The following is a 15,202-nucleotide window of genomic DNA, read 5'->3' as shown; positions in this document are numbered from 1 at the left end:
AGAAGCCATCGCGGGGCCTCAGCATCCGGGACACCGTCCGCATGGACCCCTGGGTATTGTAGTCCCCTGCTTCGGCAGCAACCCTCTGCTGACGGTAAAATTTCGGCCGAGAGAAAAACCACAACTCCCAGCAACCCCTGCTGCTGTGCGGGGGGTCTTCACGTTCCCGTGGCGCGACGCAGGCGCACTGGGTCCTCGGCGCGGACCGCGCAGACTGAATAATAAAAGGGGAGCGGCGAAGAGGCAGGAAGACAGGACCATGTCGAAGGGCCCCGGGCCCGGCGGCTCCGCAGCTTCCTCGGCGCCCCCGGCCGCTACCGCTCAGGTGCTGCAGGCACAGCCCGAGAAACCGCAGCACTACACGTACGTAGAGCCCCCCCCCGCCGCGCGCGCACGCCTGACGTCAGCGGCCAGCGTGAGTCACGCGCGCAGGGAGAGCGCGAGGCGGCCTCTCCCTCCCCCCTTCCTCCTCCGGCCCGGCCCAGACCGGTTCCAACCTGCTGGGGCCGGTCCCAACTGCCTCCAACTGCCACCAACCTCTGGTCGAGCCGTGGGGCGGGAAACTCGGTCCCAGCGGCCGAGTGGGGAAGGCGGGCCCTCGGGATGCGGAGTGCACACTTCTCTGGCCTGGCCTTCGAGGCCTGACTGTTGCTCAGACCATAAAACCACAGTCCCAGCACCCTTCGGGGCGGTTAGAAGGCCACAGCACCACCAAGACGAGTTCCGTAGGGTCCAGCCCTAGAGCCGCCTGCGGACGCCGGTTTGCGTGAAGTCCTGTCAGGAGGCTCCGTGCGACGTGCACAGGAGGCCTTTTGTGTCCCGAAGGCCTGTCCATGAGGAGCACCCTTGCTTGATCTTACTTAGAACAGTTGGCTGAGAAAAACACGCAAAGGCGGAATCACCTTTTGCAGGTTATCCTGATCCAGCCTCAGCCAGGGACCCCAAGGGTGGTGGCTGCCAAATATGACCGCAGGGCCCCCCCAAATGTGGCAGTGGAGTCCCAGTTGCTGACACTGAAAGGTTGGTAGGATGAAAAAGCCCCTGAAATCTGCGTGAGGCTACGTGTAGGTCCCGGTCTTCATTTCCTTTCGAGGCACATAAGTGCTAGGTGCTGTGGGAGGAGAAAGGGAGAATAAGAAGCGGTTTCTCCTGTTGTGCAAAACGCTTTTCCCCGTGCGCCCCTGAGGGATGTGCGTGTTTAGGAGACCAGGCCACCCTCACTGCTGAAGGTTTTGGAACCTGAGGGGTCAGGTAACAAGTTGTTCAGTGAACCAAGGGCAAGGAAGCATCTGTTGGGAGTAGAGAGAACGAAAAGTGGACAGGAGGAGCTCCTGCTTGCCAGAAGGAGGACCCTTTGGGAAACTGTTCTGGGATCAGGCAACGTCTGTCGTAGAAGTGAATCCGTTTCTTGGTGGGATTCTCTGGTGTTGACTGAAATCATCTAAGCCTCTTGACACAGTGTAACACAACTATAACTTTTCTGATATGACCATGGTTTTGCTGGTCTGTCATATTTGTTTACTTTTTGTGGTGCTGCGAATGGAACCCAAGGCCTGGCTCTGCCAGTGAGCTACATCCCCAGCCCTGCTAGTCCTTTCTTCCTGGAGTTCCTGCTCCATCCATTGCGTTTGACGAGATGGTCTTACCTTGGAGAATACCTACTATTTGATGTCATATGACAGTATCTTGATTTGCAAGTTTGCAAACTTCACATAATGGGAACTTCTTTATAATCTCTGGTTGCTCAGATTGTGTTTTTTTGTGAATTACCAAACATATTTTGAATAATGTAGGCCTTGGTTTCAGCAACTTGTGTTTTTATGTTGTGTTCTCATTGAGCATATCATGGAATCTATATTAGAATGTTTGCCTGATTACTTGGAATTAACAGATTAAATTGTTATCGACAGCTGTATAAATGTCAATAACTGAGTCTTTGTTCTCTTGATTTTCATTTGTTTGAAATCTGTCTTTCCATTCTTTGAGGGGTAGGTAGTAATGTTTTTTAGGTGTCTTAGTAAAGCAACAGGAGTAGATGAAATGCCCAAGCTTCTTGACTTGATTAGATAGTGGAGGTTGTAGGTATTACTAGCTCTTTGGTTTTTGTTTTGTTTGTTTTTTTAATGTCAGTGCTAGGGATTGAAGACTTTGCACATGCTATGAAGACATTGTACCACTGAGCTGTATCCTGGCTCTGTATTTTTTTTTTTTTTTTTTTTTTTTTTTTTTGTGGTGCTGGGGATTGAACCCTGGGCCTTGTGCTTGCAAGGCAAGCACTCTACCAACTGAGCTATATCCCCAGCCCCTGTGTGTTTATCTCCAAAAATCATGTGGGAAAAAAATGTTGTCTTTCCTGGTAGACTTATGAACATTCAGTAATTTTATGCCGTCATCCAGGTCTGAGTTGTCACAGATTGTGGCACAAGTACACTTGCTGGCTTTGACTTTTTTATTAAGGTGAACTCAGGTTGTTTCCTTAGTGGCCACAGGGGACAGGAACATTTTTATTTCTATTTCAGTATTTGTTATAAAATTCTGAGTTGCCCTGCATTTTTTCCATTCTCCCTTGGAGCATGAATTTCTAGCATTTGTTTCAATCTCAATATGGCCTTATCTGTTGCATTGATCCAATTATTGAATACATGTAGACCCTTATTTTTTATTTTTTTAATTTATTTATTGCTGTCCTGGGATTTGAACCAAGGAGCATTCTACCTCTAAGTGAAATCCCCAAATTTTTAAAATTTTATTTTGAGACAGATTCTCACTATGTTGCCCAAGCTGGCCTTGAACTTAGGATCCTCCTGCCTCAACCCAAGTACCTGGGATTATAGATGTGCCCCACATTGCCTATCTGAATTTTTTACCTATCAAAATTTTGTTGCCTTTTAAAATTTTCTTATACATTAATTAATTTGATGTAATATTTTTCCATGCTGGTGATTGAACCCAGGATCTCCCATGGGCTAGACAAGTACTCTACCACTTGGGGTTTGAACCCAGGGCCTCCTGCTTGAGCTACATCCTCAACCCCTAATTTGGTGTATTTTTATTCCTGATACTTAGAACTATGTAACTGCTATAGTTTTGTAATAATCCAGAGTAACTTGCATTGAAATTGAGTCTCATTAATCATAATGACAATCTGGCTAATAGTGAATCTTACCAAAAGCAAAAATTGCTTTCTACCAAGTGTAGTGATGCAGGCCTGTGATTCCAGCCACTTGGGATGTTGAGACAGAGGATCACAAGTTTGAGGCCAGCCTCAGCAACTTGACAAGATCCTGTCTCAAAAAAAAATAAATAAATAAATAAAATAAAGGGCTTGGGGTTGTGGCCCAGTGGCAGAGCACTTGGCCTAGCATGGGTGAGGCACTGGGTTCGATTTCCAGCACCACATATAAATAAATAAGTGTTCATCAACAGCTAAAAGAAAAAAAAAATTAAAGAGAAGGACTGGGAATGTAGTTTAGTGGTAAAGCGCCGCTGGATTCAACACCACCCCCCTCCCCCCAAAAAAAAAAATTGCCTGTCTGTAGGTTTGTACTTATTGTCCTTTATTTTTGTGTCCTCCAAGTTCCAAGTCAAGAGGATTATTTGTAACGTATTTGAAGGATAATTATTTTGTTAGCTATTTTTGCCTAAACTTTTTTTTATGGGGGAATTGAACTCAGGGGCACTCAACCACTGAGCCACATCCCCAGCCCTCTTTTGTATTTTATTTTGAGACAGGGTTTCACTAAGTTGCTTAGCTCCTCACCTTTGAAGAGGCTGACTTTGAACTCATGCTCCTCCTGCCTAAGCCTCCCTTGCTGCTGGGCTTACAGGCATGTGCCACCAAGCCTGGCCTTCCCTAAACTTTTGAATAATATTGCATTAAGGAAAACTGAAATGATCCTTTCAGCAAATTGGTGTAGTATACAATTGTTTAGATTTGAGGAGTCAAGTCCTTATAGAAAATAGTTATATCAGAATTTAATCTGTACAGTTCCAAGTATTTGATTAGAACTAAGTAAAATTATAATGTATGTGTATTAATATTCTTTCAGTACGAGAACCATATGACCTTCTTTTACTCGGTAATCTGTCTTTTTATTTGACAAAGACTGATTTTAAACTAGCAAGACCATTTTGTACATTAGAAGAGTTTTATGAAAACAGTTAAGATTGAGAAGTGTTGTAGCAGTTACATCCCAGGATGTATTTAACGTTTAGCTAACTTTAAGTTTTTTCTTGTAATAAATAGATCATTAAAAGTGTATGATTGGGCTGGGGTTGTGTCTCAGTGGTGGAATGCTCGCCTAGCATGTGTGAGGCACTGGGTTCAGTTTTCAGCACCCAGTAAAAGATGAATAAATAAAATAAAGATAGTGTGTCCATCTACAATTAAAAAAAATAGAAATTAAAAAAGTGTATGGTTGAGAGCCGGGAGCGGTGATGCACACCTGTAATCCCAGCAGTTCAGGAGGTTGAGGCAGGAGGATCACAAGTTGAAAGCCAGCCTCAGCAATTTAGCAAGGCCCTGAGCAACTCAGTAAGACTCTGTCTCTTAATTAAAAATAAAAAGGCTGGTGATATGGCTTAGTGGTTAAGTGCCTCTGGGTTCAATCCCTGGAACTTCCCCCAAAAAGTATCCAATCGAAAATTCACGTAAACATTTAGTTTTCTTTCCTCATTGTTTTGGCCCTATAAGAGGAAGTATGCCTCAAAGATAAATATGTTTGGATTCTTCAGCTGCAGTTGATTCTGACTTCTTAATGCTCTCATGTTTAAGGGAAAGACACTTCTAGTTTAGTGAAGGTTTGTTAGCATTTTCTAGCCACTGGGTGATTTCTCGTAGAAGAGAGGTGATAAATGCTTCATACTGTCTAGATCTCATTTTAATTTAGAATTAGTTTCCCGGGCATCATTAAAGGAAGATAACATAGTAGTAATTCCACAGAAAACTTTTTTGAGGCTGTTCTGTTAGTTTACACATTACATAAATGTCATGAACTTCACTGATTGCATCTGATTGTGTTTTGGAAAATCCGGGAAATGAACATGTATTTAAGTCATTATTGCAAATTGCAGTAAAATTGTAAATATATTCTGGAGTACAACTTGTTGTACAACAGAAGTCACTGGAAGTGTTACTTAGTACCCTCAGAGAGAATGAGCTAAATTTCCAATAAACCTTTCTGGATCTTATTGACTCATTTATTAAATAAAACAAATTCCTTAGTGAACAAAACTTAAGGGCTCATTGTGTCCTTCATTCACGCTCACAAAATCCCTGTTAATAAGTATTAAAGTGCCCATGCTGAGGATAGACTCTAAACACCTAGTTGATACTTGCTATAATCTAAATTAATAATTAAAGTCAAGATTTGCTTAATGGTTAAGTTTTTTTGTTTTAATCCAGCTATGTTAGATACTAAAGAAGGCTTCCCCACAACCCATATGCATCTGCTTTGACTGGTGGTTTCTATCATCCTACAAAGACTGTGACTTATTGGTGAGGGCAGCTGGACAACTTGAGAGCATCTTAGAAATCCATCTTGGGCACAATCTATAAAGGAGCTCCTCTGGAAATAGCACCCCAGATAAGTGCACAAAAGCAAGACACCCTCGTGGACCTACTACCTCCCGCTTCCAACACCCTGATGACTGAAGGTGAGGTCTCCTTCCTGTGTGTCTTAGAAGCCATGAGCACACTAGATTATTAGAGCCCTGCAGCAGCCTGAATAACACGCATCTGCAGGCATCCTGCCAGACCTTTGCCTAAAGGTTATTTTTTCATAGGAGAGATGCTAGATCAGAAGAGTAGTGAAAATAAGGTTTCATTTAAAGCAACCTTAAATAGCGGACTGATCTATGATTATTTTCCTAAACTGGGCAATATTTGCTTAATGATTAAGGTTTTTGTTTTGTTGTTGTTTCTTAATCCAGCTGTGCTTGATACTACAGGAGGTTTTCCCCACTATCCGTTATGCATCTTCTTTTTTTTTTTCCTTCCCCAAACCCCTCCCACCCTTCTTTTCCCCCTATATACTCCCTCCTTCCTCCATTCTTGCCCCCCCTCCCACCCCCCATCATGTGTCATCATCCGCTTATCAGCGAGATCATTTCATCCTTTGGTTTTTTGAGATTGGCTTATCTCACTTAGCATGATATTCTCCAATTTCATCCATTTGCCTGCAAGTGCCATAATTTTATTATTCTTTATGGCTGAGTAATATTCCATTGTGTGTGTATACACACACACACACACACACACACACCACAGTTTCTTTATCCATTCATCAATTGAAGGACATCTAGGTTGGTTCCACAATCTGTCTATTGTGAATTGAGCAACTGTGAACATTGATGTGGCTGCGTCTCTGTAGTATGCTGATTTTAAGTCCTTTGAGTATAGGCCAAGGAGTGGGATAGCTGGGTCAAATGGTGGTTCCATTCCAAGCTTTCTGAGGAATCTCCACACTGCTTTCCAGAGTGGCTGCTAATTTGCAGCCCCACCAGCAATGTATAGTGTACCTTTTTCCCCACATCCTTGCCAACACCTGTTGTTGCTTGTATTCTTGATAATCACCATTCTAATTGGTGTGAGATGGAATCTTAGGGTAGTTTTTATTAGCATTTATTTTATTACTAGAGATGTTGAACATTTTTTCATATATCTGTTGATTGCTTGTAGATCTTCTGTGAAATGTCTGTTCATTTCCTTAGCCCATTTGTTGATTGGATTATTTGTATTCTTGCATTCTGTTATGCATCTTCTAAAGTTTGAAATTGCAACTTTGGACGTTATGACTAATCTTAGTAGATTATCTTCCTTTCTTTTAATATCTTGGATGTATTTGGGGTACACTCGTGTGTTATGTGAAGATGGAGGTTGAATGTAAATTTCTCTGCCTAATTGCTAAAAATGCTAAGAATTTGGGTTTAGTATGTTTCTGTACATTGTAGCTTTTTTGTTTTCTTACTCTATATAGACTTGCCCCAGCCAGTCGTCTTAAAATACCTTCCTGGGTAACAGAACCATATGAGTAGAAAATTTGGGTAAAATCATGCATGAGATAAAAGGCATGGAATTTGAGGGTGATAGAAACGTTCTGGAATTGGATAGTGATGATAATTACATAGCTTGGTGATTTTCAGTAAATCACCAAAATATACACTTGATGGTGCATTCATGAATTGTATGAATTATATTGCAGTTTCTTGAAAAGTTCAAAACAGAATCAGTACATGAGTTTCTACTACCTCAAGCATGTGACCTGTTGCCCAGGCTTAATTGCATTTGTTCAGTGTGGGAAAGCCTGCAATTTGCAAAAGCCCCTTGGTGTTCTTTTCCCAGTCCCAAAGGCTATGTTCCTGTGTATTCATTCTAGGTGAATGACTTCGTGTTGTAAGTCTTTGGAGAGGCTTTTGAGATAAGTGTATACTCACAGTACATTTGCATTTGAGACTACTAGTTGTTGATAGTTGTATTTTAAATTGTCTCTTAATTGACAGCCATTACAAGGAAAAAGCAGATTTTTTCCACTGCTTTTACAAAATGTATTGGGGTTACTTCCCAAGGTGGGTGGGAGGTGGAAGAGAAAATTGCTGTACTGCAAAAATGTGATAGAGCCCTTTAGCTTCTGGGATGATTGTTTTAAGGCTCACATGGACATTTCTTTTAACTTCAGACCATGTGTTTTAAGCATTTAAGGTAATGTTACTGGCTATAATACATTAGCTCTAGTAATCACAGCAAACTTTTTTATTAATTCTCTATAAAATCCCTCAACTTTCATCCTTTTTTCTTTGCCAGTTTATAGAATTTGACAGCAGTATCAAGAGCTGAGGAGGAGGCGAAGATGGAAAGGAGTCTAGCGACTTAAAAGTCGCATAGCATTCTCTTTGAGGTGATCTTTTTCCTGTTAGTGGCTCAGTTTGTTTAGGAGATAAAGAAGATACTAAGGCCTATGGCAGTATCATCCTGTCATGTCTGAGCTTATTGAAATGTTTCTTCCCTTTCCTTATTCTTCACATCAGTTTGCTTTTCACGTTTAGAAGTTGATTTACTTGTTTTCTGTATTTGAAATACCATATGGCTACCATCAGTCCTAACAATGACTTCTAACAAGCAGGGGTGGCTCAGATCCCAACTTCCTGTAAAATTTTGCCCTACTTATAAAATTACCCCACCTGAAGAGAAAGAGAATTTTGGTAAGAATCTTTTTAATGTCTATTTGATGTCTTAAAAAGATATTTAATCTTTTTTTTTTTTTTTTTTTTTTTTTTTTTTTTTTTTGTGGTGCTGGGGATTTGAACCCAGGGCTTTGTGCTTACGAGGCAAGCACTCTACCAACGGAGCTATCTCCCCAGCCCCTTAATATCTTTTTGATGTCACTTTTTATTTAAGAGCTGTCAGTACCTGATGGCCTGATGGTTTAGGTTTTGTATGAATCAAATCTATTTAAACATAATATAGAGACCGGTATTTGTATTCCCTTCTTGAAAACAAACTGACTTATATTTTACTATTGAATTGAAAGTACTTTATAATGAATAAAATATATGTTAATTAGCCAATGGAGCATGTTAAAGTTAATATTTGTTTTTATTTTAGTAACTTGTGGTATTGTAATTATGGCCTTCCAAAAACTCTCCTTGGCATATTAAATACATTCTATAGAGCCACTGGTACTTATTTGCTACCACTATTGTTTTCCTTTAGCTCTATTAAGAAAAACTTAGTTAACAACCAGCATGGTGGTTAAGAGAACTGGCTCCAGGGTCATGCTCCCTGGTGTGAGGCTCAACTCTGCCACTTATTAGCTGTGGACTTTAGGCAAGTAGCTTTCTACTTCTTTGTGTTTCAGTTTCCTGAGAATGGCAACAGTACCTGTCCATGGGATTTTTAAGAGGATTCAGTATTCAGTTAATACATATAAAGTGCTTAAAACAGTGCCTGGCACACAGCATGGTGTAAGTACTCTTCTTACCAATTTTCGAACCAGGCCCAGGTCACTATTTTCAGTTGCATTGCTTCCTCCTTCAGTGTCCTTAATCACATGGCTTTTTCGGCTGTGTGTAGACCAAAATACCAAAGTAGTCATTTCACAAGGTGCTTGTGAGTTAACTTTGTGTCTCGGAGTGCACGTCCACTTGAGTCTCACTTCAGGCTCCAGTTTTTGCAGAGCCTCTATTAGATTGACTGAGTCATCTTATGTAATGGATATGTATCCTATGTTGACCCACTCTTTTTTTTTTCTTTTGGTACTGGGAATTGAACCCAGGGGCCCTTCACAACTGAGCCACATTCCCAGCCCTTTTTATTTTGAGACTGAGCCTTGCTCAGTTGCTGAGTTTGGCCTTGGACTTGAAATCCTCCTGTCTCAGCCTCCTGAGCTGCTGGGATTACAGGCATGCAACTCTGCACCTTGCCTGTGTTCACCTGCTCTTGTAGGGCCAAATAATTTGTTGCACAGGAAAACAGTGCACAAAATAACATGTCAATTTAAATGATCCCATAAAATGTACACCAAAATGCTCATAAAATTGGAGGTTTTTTAAGGCAGCTACATACCGAAAAACTTGAGAATAAAGGTAGTGACTAATTCAGGAAGACTAAACCAGGGTTTTTAGTGCTTCTCTATTCTCCAACATCAGTGATGTGAGTGACCCTTACGTGAATTTTGTCTCCCACATTTCTCCAGTTCCAAGATCCTTAGGGAAAGGAGACAATTATAGAAAGAAGAAACCAGGGGCAATCAGGACTGGTTACATAGCAGTGTTGATGCCTTCACAGCTCTTGTTAGTTCTTGGGGCCAGGAGAGCTTGCAGGTGTGACCTTTCTAGTGAATACCAGTGAAAAGTGGACTGAAAATGAGAAGTGAATTTGACAAAATCATGCTGTGTGCATGTATCAGTATACCACAGTGAATACTACCTTTATAAAAAATAAAATTTATTTTGTTAAAAAAGGGGACTAAAATGACCAGAGAGAGGCTCCCCTACCTTAAAGTACTCACTGACTTAAGTGCTTGACTTACTTAAGTGCCAGTAGTACTGGTCCTCTGGGTTATGGGTATGTGTCTATAGAGCAGTGTAGTTTCATTGTATCTAGGATGTTCATAACTGACCCTGTTTACTGTATTTACTCTTTGGATGGAGGCCAGTTATAGAATCAGAGGCTGCCTTATGGGATCTGACACACTCAGAAATTCACTAGATACTTACTTTATTTGCCTGAATAATATTCTCTGGGCTTATTTTTTTCTGCCAAAGAGAATGTTCTAAATTAGGATCACTTCAGAAGATTTCGAAGCCAAATCTCTATAACTGTATAGCACTTTATCAGACTGGTCCAAATATTTACCTAACACCAATTTTAGTTTTTTAAAACCCATTTTATTTTGTAACTTCCACTAGCATGGTTATTACTGTATGGTTTCTGGGTCATGGTTGGTGTCAAACAATGTGTATGTATTTCCTTATAAATATCAAATCTAGAACTGCTTATAGTTGACCTATCAGTTTTTTTTTTTTTTTTTTTTTTTTTTTGGGGGGGGTGCTGGGGATCGAACCCAGGGCCTGTGCTTACAAGGCAGGCACTCTACCAACTGAGCTATCTCCCCAGCCCCCTGTCAGCTTTTTGAAAATAAGATCTTTAGCAGATTGTAATAGATTCATACTTTGTTAAATAGCTTAGAATTCTTATTCATTGCTGGTATGCACTTATAGTATTCTCTTTGAAATTAAAAATTACTATATTCTTGGCCTTAAAATGAACATTTTAAGTGGCTGGGCAAAGCAATTAATTGCCAGGAATGATGAGAGATGCTTCTCCTTGTTTTGCTGGGTTCATGTAGAACTGCTGAATACCAGACTTGTTCCATTTGGAATGCTCTTTGCTTTTCTTCTTCCTTCAGTAAATTTCTTGAGCACCTGCTATGGGTCAGTTCTGTGCAGGGATAAGAAGATGAATAGTTGTGGCTGCCTACAGCAGTCAGAAGCAACTACTCTGGGACCAAACCAGCTGTGTTCACACAATGCAGTAGGAGCATGGAGTGCACAACTAATATCACTGGGCAGGCAGGGCCAGGGAACCCTCAAGGTAGAGAAGAAGCCAAAAGGGTGATTGAGACACAGGAGACAACATGATCAAAAGTATGGAGGTGTGATATATTGGCGAATACCAGCTCTTAGAGCAGAGGTTGACTATTGACTAACTACAGCTTACCTGTCAGATCTGGTCTGCGGCCTGCTTTTGTATGGTTCATGAGTTAAGAATGGTTTACTTTTTTTTTTTTTTGCAGGGGTACTGGGGATTGAACTCAGGGGCACTTGACCACTGAGCCACATCCCCAGCCCTATTTTATAATTTATTTAGAGACAATGTCTCACTGAGTTGCTTAGCACCTCGCTTTTGCTGATGCTGGCTTTGAACTCATGCTCCTCCTGCTTCCTCCTCCCAAACTGCTGAGATTACAGGCATGCACCACCACGGCCGGCCAAAGAATCCATAAAAATAAAACTGTATTTTGGCCAGGCATGGTGGCACATGCCTGTAATCCCAGCGACTTGAGGACTAAGGCTGGAGGATCTCGAGTTCAAAGCCAGCCTCAGCAACTTAGCGAGGCATTTAGCAACTCAGTGAGTCCTGTCTCTAAATAAAATACAAAAAAGGGCTGGAGAAGTAGCTCAGTGGTTAAGCACTCCTGGGTTCAATCCCTAGTACTCCCGCCCCCCAAAAAAGCTGTATTTGAACCCATTCTCATTCACTTACATACTGAGGTTGCACACTATGACTGCAGTACTGAGTAGCCACCACAGAGAACATGGAGGGCTCTCTAGTGGTGTTGTGTCAGTGCATTCGGCTTTGTTTCCTGTGCTGTTAGTGTTCCATAGCACTTTATTCTTTTATTACCCTCATAAAACTCATGTATAAGTGAGAACAGAAAAACAGACTTGGAATATCACTCTTAAGGCACAGTGGAGTATGAATTATTTTGTTACTGAAGTTAATAGCAAAACATCTAATAAAGACAGCTGTGGTGGGCATGGTGGTTGCACACCTATTGTAATCCCAGCTCCTTGGGAGTCTAAGATAGGAGGATCTCAAGTTTGAGGTCATCTGGGCAACTTAGCAAGACTTTGTCTCAAAATAAAAAAATTTAATATAGCCCATGGTAGAGACTTGCCTAGCACTTGTGAGGCCCTGGGTTGAGTCTCCAGTACTACCAAAGAGAGAGAGAGAGAGAAAGAAAATGCTGTGCTGAAAAAATACATCAACATAACAAACCACTCATCACAATATTCCTAACTCGTTGAAAAGCACCTCTCAGAAAAATTAGAAAACATAAGAGTATCTCATCACAGCAGAATTTCCTCACAGAAGTAAAAAATGCAAATGAGGCTACAACTGAAGTAAGTTTCCAGTGACTCATTTGCTTGCAAGGAAAGCCATTACTGATGTTGAGTTAATTAAATTGTGTTTGAGCAAGGCAGCTGAAGAAGTATGTCTAGAGAAAGCAAGCTTATTTATGATTTATGGGTTTTAACCTTTCAGCAAAAACAGCTTCTCAAAATGATGAGGATGTTGGGAGCATTGTCAATAGTCTGTTAAAAAAAGAAGGCAAACTAGTTGCAGTGGTGGACCCCTGTAGTCCTAGCTACTCAGGAGGCTGAGGCAGGAGTATCAGGAGTTTGAGGCCAGCCTGAACCTGGTGAGATGCTGTCTCAAGAAATGAAAAGATCTGGGGATGTAGCTCTATAATAAAGGGCCCCTGGGTTTAATTCCCAGTACTGCTTAAAAAGAAAGAAAGAAAACTAGGCAAATGGGACTCAGAAGTAGAGCTCTTCCCTAGCATGCTCAAGGTCCTGGGTTTGATTCCCAAAACTACAAGAAAACAAAAGCAAGGTAAATGATTTAATTTGGTTTTCTTTGGATCTTGAGTCAACACATGTTACTGTTACTGTCTAGCTTTTATTTATTCATGGAGTCAGTGCCAGGTTTAAGGTGACAGAACTTGCCTCTGTGAATAGCCTAGAAGAACTACAGGTGAGAATATTTTTGAAAAAGTTAAGAAGCTCTAGTTCAATGTAACCCAAAGTGTAATCTGCTAATGTCTTTTACAACTTTTAGTAAAGAGGTAAAAATGTGTGGAGCACAGAAAGGTGTAATTGGACAAATTTACAAAGCTTATGAAAACATCAGATGTTTAAAACCTATGGTGCCCAGCCTGGTTCAGTGGTGCATACCTAGAATCCCAGCAACTTGGGAGACTGAAGTGAGAGGATCCCCAGTTCAAAGCCAGCCTCAGCAACTTAGCAAGGCCCTAAACAACTTAGCAAGACCTTGTCTCAAAATAATAAATAACTAAAGGGTCTGGGACTGGGGATGTGGCTTAGTGGTTAAGCATCCCTGGGTTCAATCCCCGTTACCAGTAAACAAACAAACAAACAAACCATGTGTTGCTTCATCATGTTGTCAGTCAGCAGGTACTCTGCAGAAAATATTTATTACATTGTTAGGTTGTGAGCATCTGTGATAAATTTCACTTGCTCTGAGGACTTAACCATCATCAATCCATGAATTTTTGTTAGAAGCTGACTATTCTGACTTGCTTTAGCACACAGATGGTTTAGCAGTAGTAAAGTTCTCTTGCAGTTTTCACACTCAGGGCTGATTGCTGTCAGCTACTGTTAACTGAATAGCTTTGGAAATTAGCTTTTCTTGCAGACTTGCAAATATTTATTTTTTTTTTTTTTTTGCGGTGCTGGGGATTGAACCCAGGGCCTTATGCTTGCAATGCAAGCACTCTACCCACTGAGCTGTATCCCCAACTCTAATATTTCTTAATAATTAAAATTACCAGGTTAAAGAAAAGCGCTTATGTTTCAGTAAAGTCTTTTCTTTTTAATACTTTTTAGTTGTCAATGGACCTTTATTTTATTTATTTATATGTGGTGCTGAGAATTGAACCCAGTGCTTCACACATGCTAGGCAAGTGCTCTACCACTGAGCTACAACCCCAGCTCCAGTAAAGACATTTTGACAACATGCTTGAATCTTTATGTATTGTATTTTACACTTTCTGTGCTGTTAAGAGTGAAAACAGAGGCTGGGGTTGGGGCTCAGTGGTGGAGCACTTGCTTAGCACATGTGATGCACTGGGTTTGATCCTCAGCATCACATAAAAAATGAACACATTAGAATAATGTGTGTGTGTGTGTGTAAAGAATAGCATTTACAAAAAAAAAAAAAAAGGGAAAGCAGAGGCAGGGTCTCCATTTCTACACACATTTACTGTGGTATGTTTTCCAGGCATGAACTATAGTACTAGAAGTGGTTGTGCATCTTGATGTGAGTGCAAAGGAAGTTTCCCTGTTTCAAAATCCATTTACCTGTTCAGCTGAAGAGTTTACACCAAACCTACAATTGGACATGATTAAAGGAGAAAAAGCAACTAATAGAATTCTATAAATGTCATCTAAGAGCGGAATATACTCAACATCATATGCTTATGGACTGGATAACAGCATTTAGTAGTACCTATTTGTGTGGACTTTTTTTTTTTTTTTTTTTTTTTTCGGTACCAGGGAATCCATGGGTGCTTAATATCCCCAGCCCTTTTTACTTTTTATTTTGAGACAGGGTCTCGCTAAGTTGCTTAGGGCCTCACTAGTTGCCGAAGCTGGCTTCAAACTTGTGATTTTCCTTCTTCAGCCTTCTGAGTTCTGGGATTATCGGTATGTGCTATCATACCCGACTTGGTGAAAAGACATTTTCAAAGAGGACATACATCAGGTCCAATGATAGAATCAGCATTAACTAATGAGCACATTTGTGACATTTGTGAACAATTTTGGTGAAAAGGATCCCCAACCTGGCAAAATGTCATCCCCCCAGAAGAAAGAAATCAGTGCTTATTAGTACACATGTATTACAAAGAGTTGATTGTTATATTTACTATTTGGTCCTTAATGATAAAAATTTGTTGATGCCTTCTCTAGGGAGCCTGAGGCATCAGGGGATGCAGAGCTTAGCCTGAGGTCATGCTAAACACTATTCTAGAAGCAATGGAGAACTACATATAGATAAAAACATCAGCTACTTTATCCCCATTACCTTTTTTTTTTTTTTTTTTTTTTTTTTTTTTTGGTATTTTACTTGGGAATTGAACTCAGGGCCACATGCTTGCTAGGCAAGCACTGCACCACA

The 15,202-nt window shown here is 40.8% G+C and overlaps 1 protein-coding gene across 4 annotated transcripts in view; it reads left to right on the top strand.

The window, feature by feature from the left end:
* The first annotated feature begins 200 nt into the window (after positions 1 to 200).
* The window catches only part of UNK (unk zinc finger), a 36,399-nt gene continuing 21,397 nt past the window's right edge, over positions 201 to 15,202 (top strand). For 3 of the 4 annotated variants that reach the window (XM_079131928.1, XM_079131929.1, XM_079131926.1), the window contains exon 1: positions 201 to 363. In XM_079131928.1, the coding sequence (XP_078988054.1) occupies positions 260 to 363 (104 nt within the window). In that variant the 5' untranslated portion in view covers positions 201 to 259. Of the gene's footprint in view, positions 364 to 8,855; positions 8,962 to 15,202 lie in introns of all 4 variants that reach the window. The other variant, XM_079131927.1, reaches the window with a different exon arrangement.

Source organism: Sciurus vulgaris (assembly GCF_902686455.1).
Source record: "Sciurus vulgaris genome assembly, chromosome: 3".
Taxonomy (NCBI): domain Eukaryota; kingdom Metazoa; phylum Chordata; class Mammalia; order Rodentia; family Sciuridae; genus Sciurus; species Sciurus vulgaris.
Note: the sequence above shows the minus strand (reverse complement) of the source record. Positions and strands in the feature narration are given on the sequence as shown.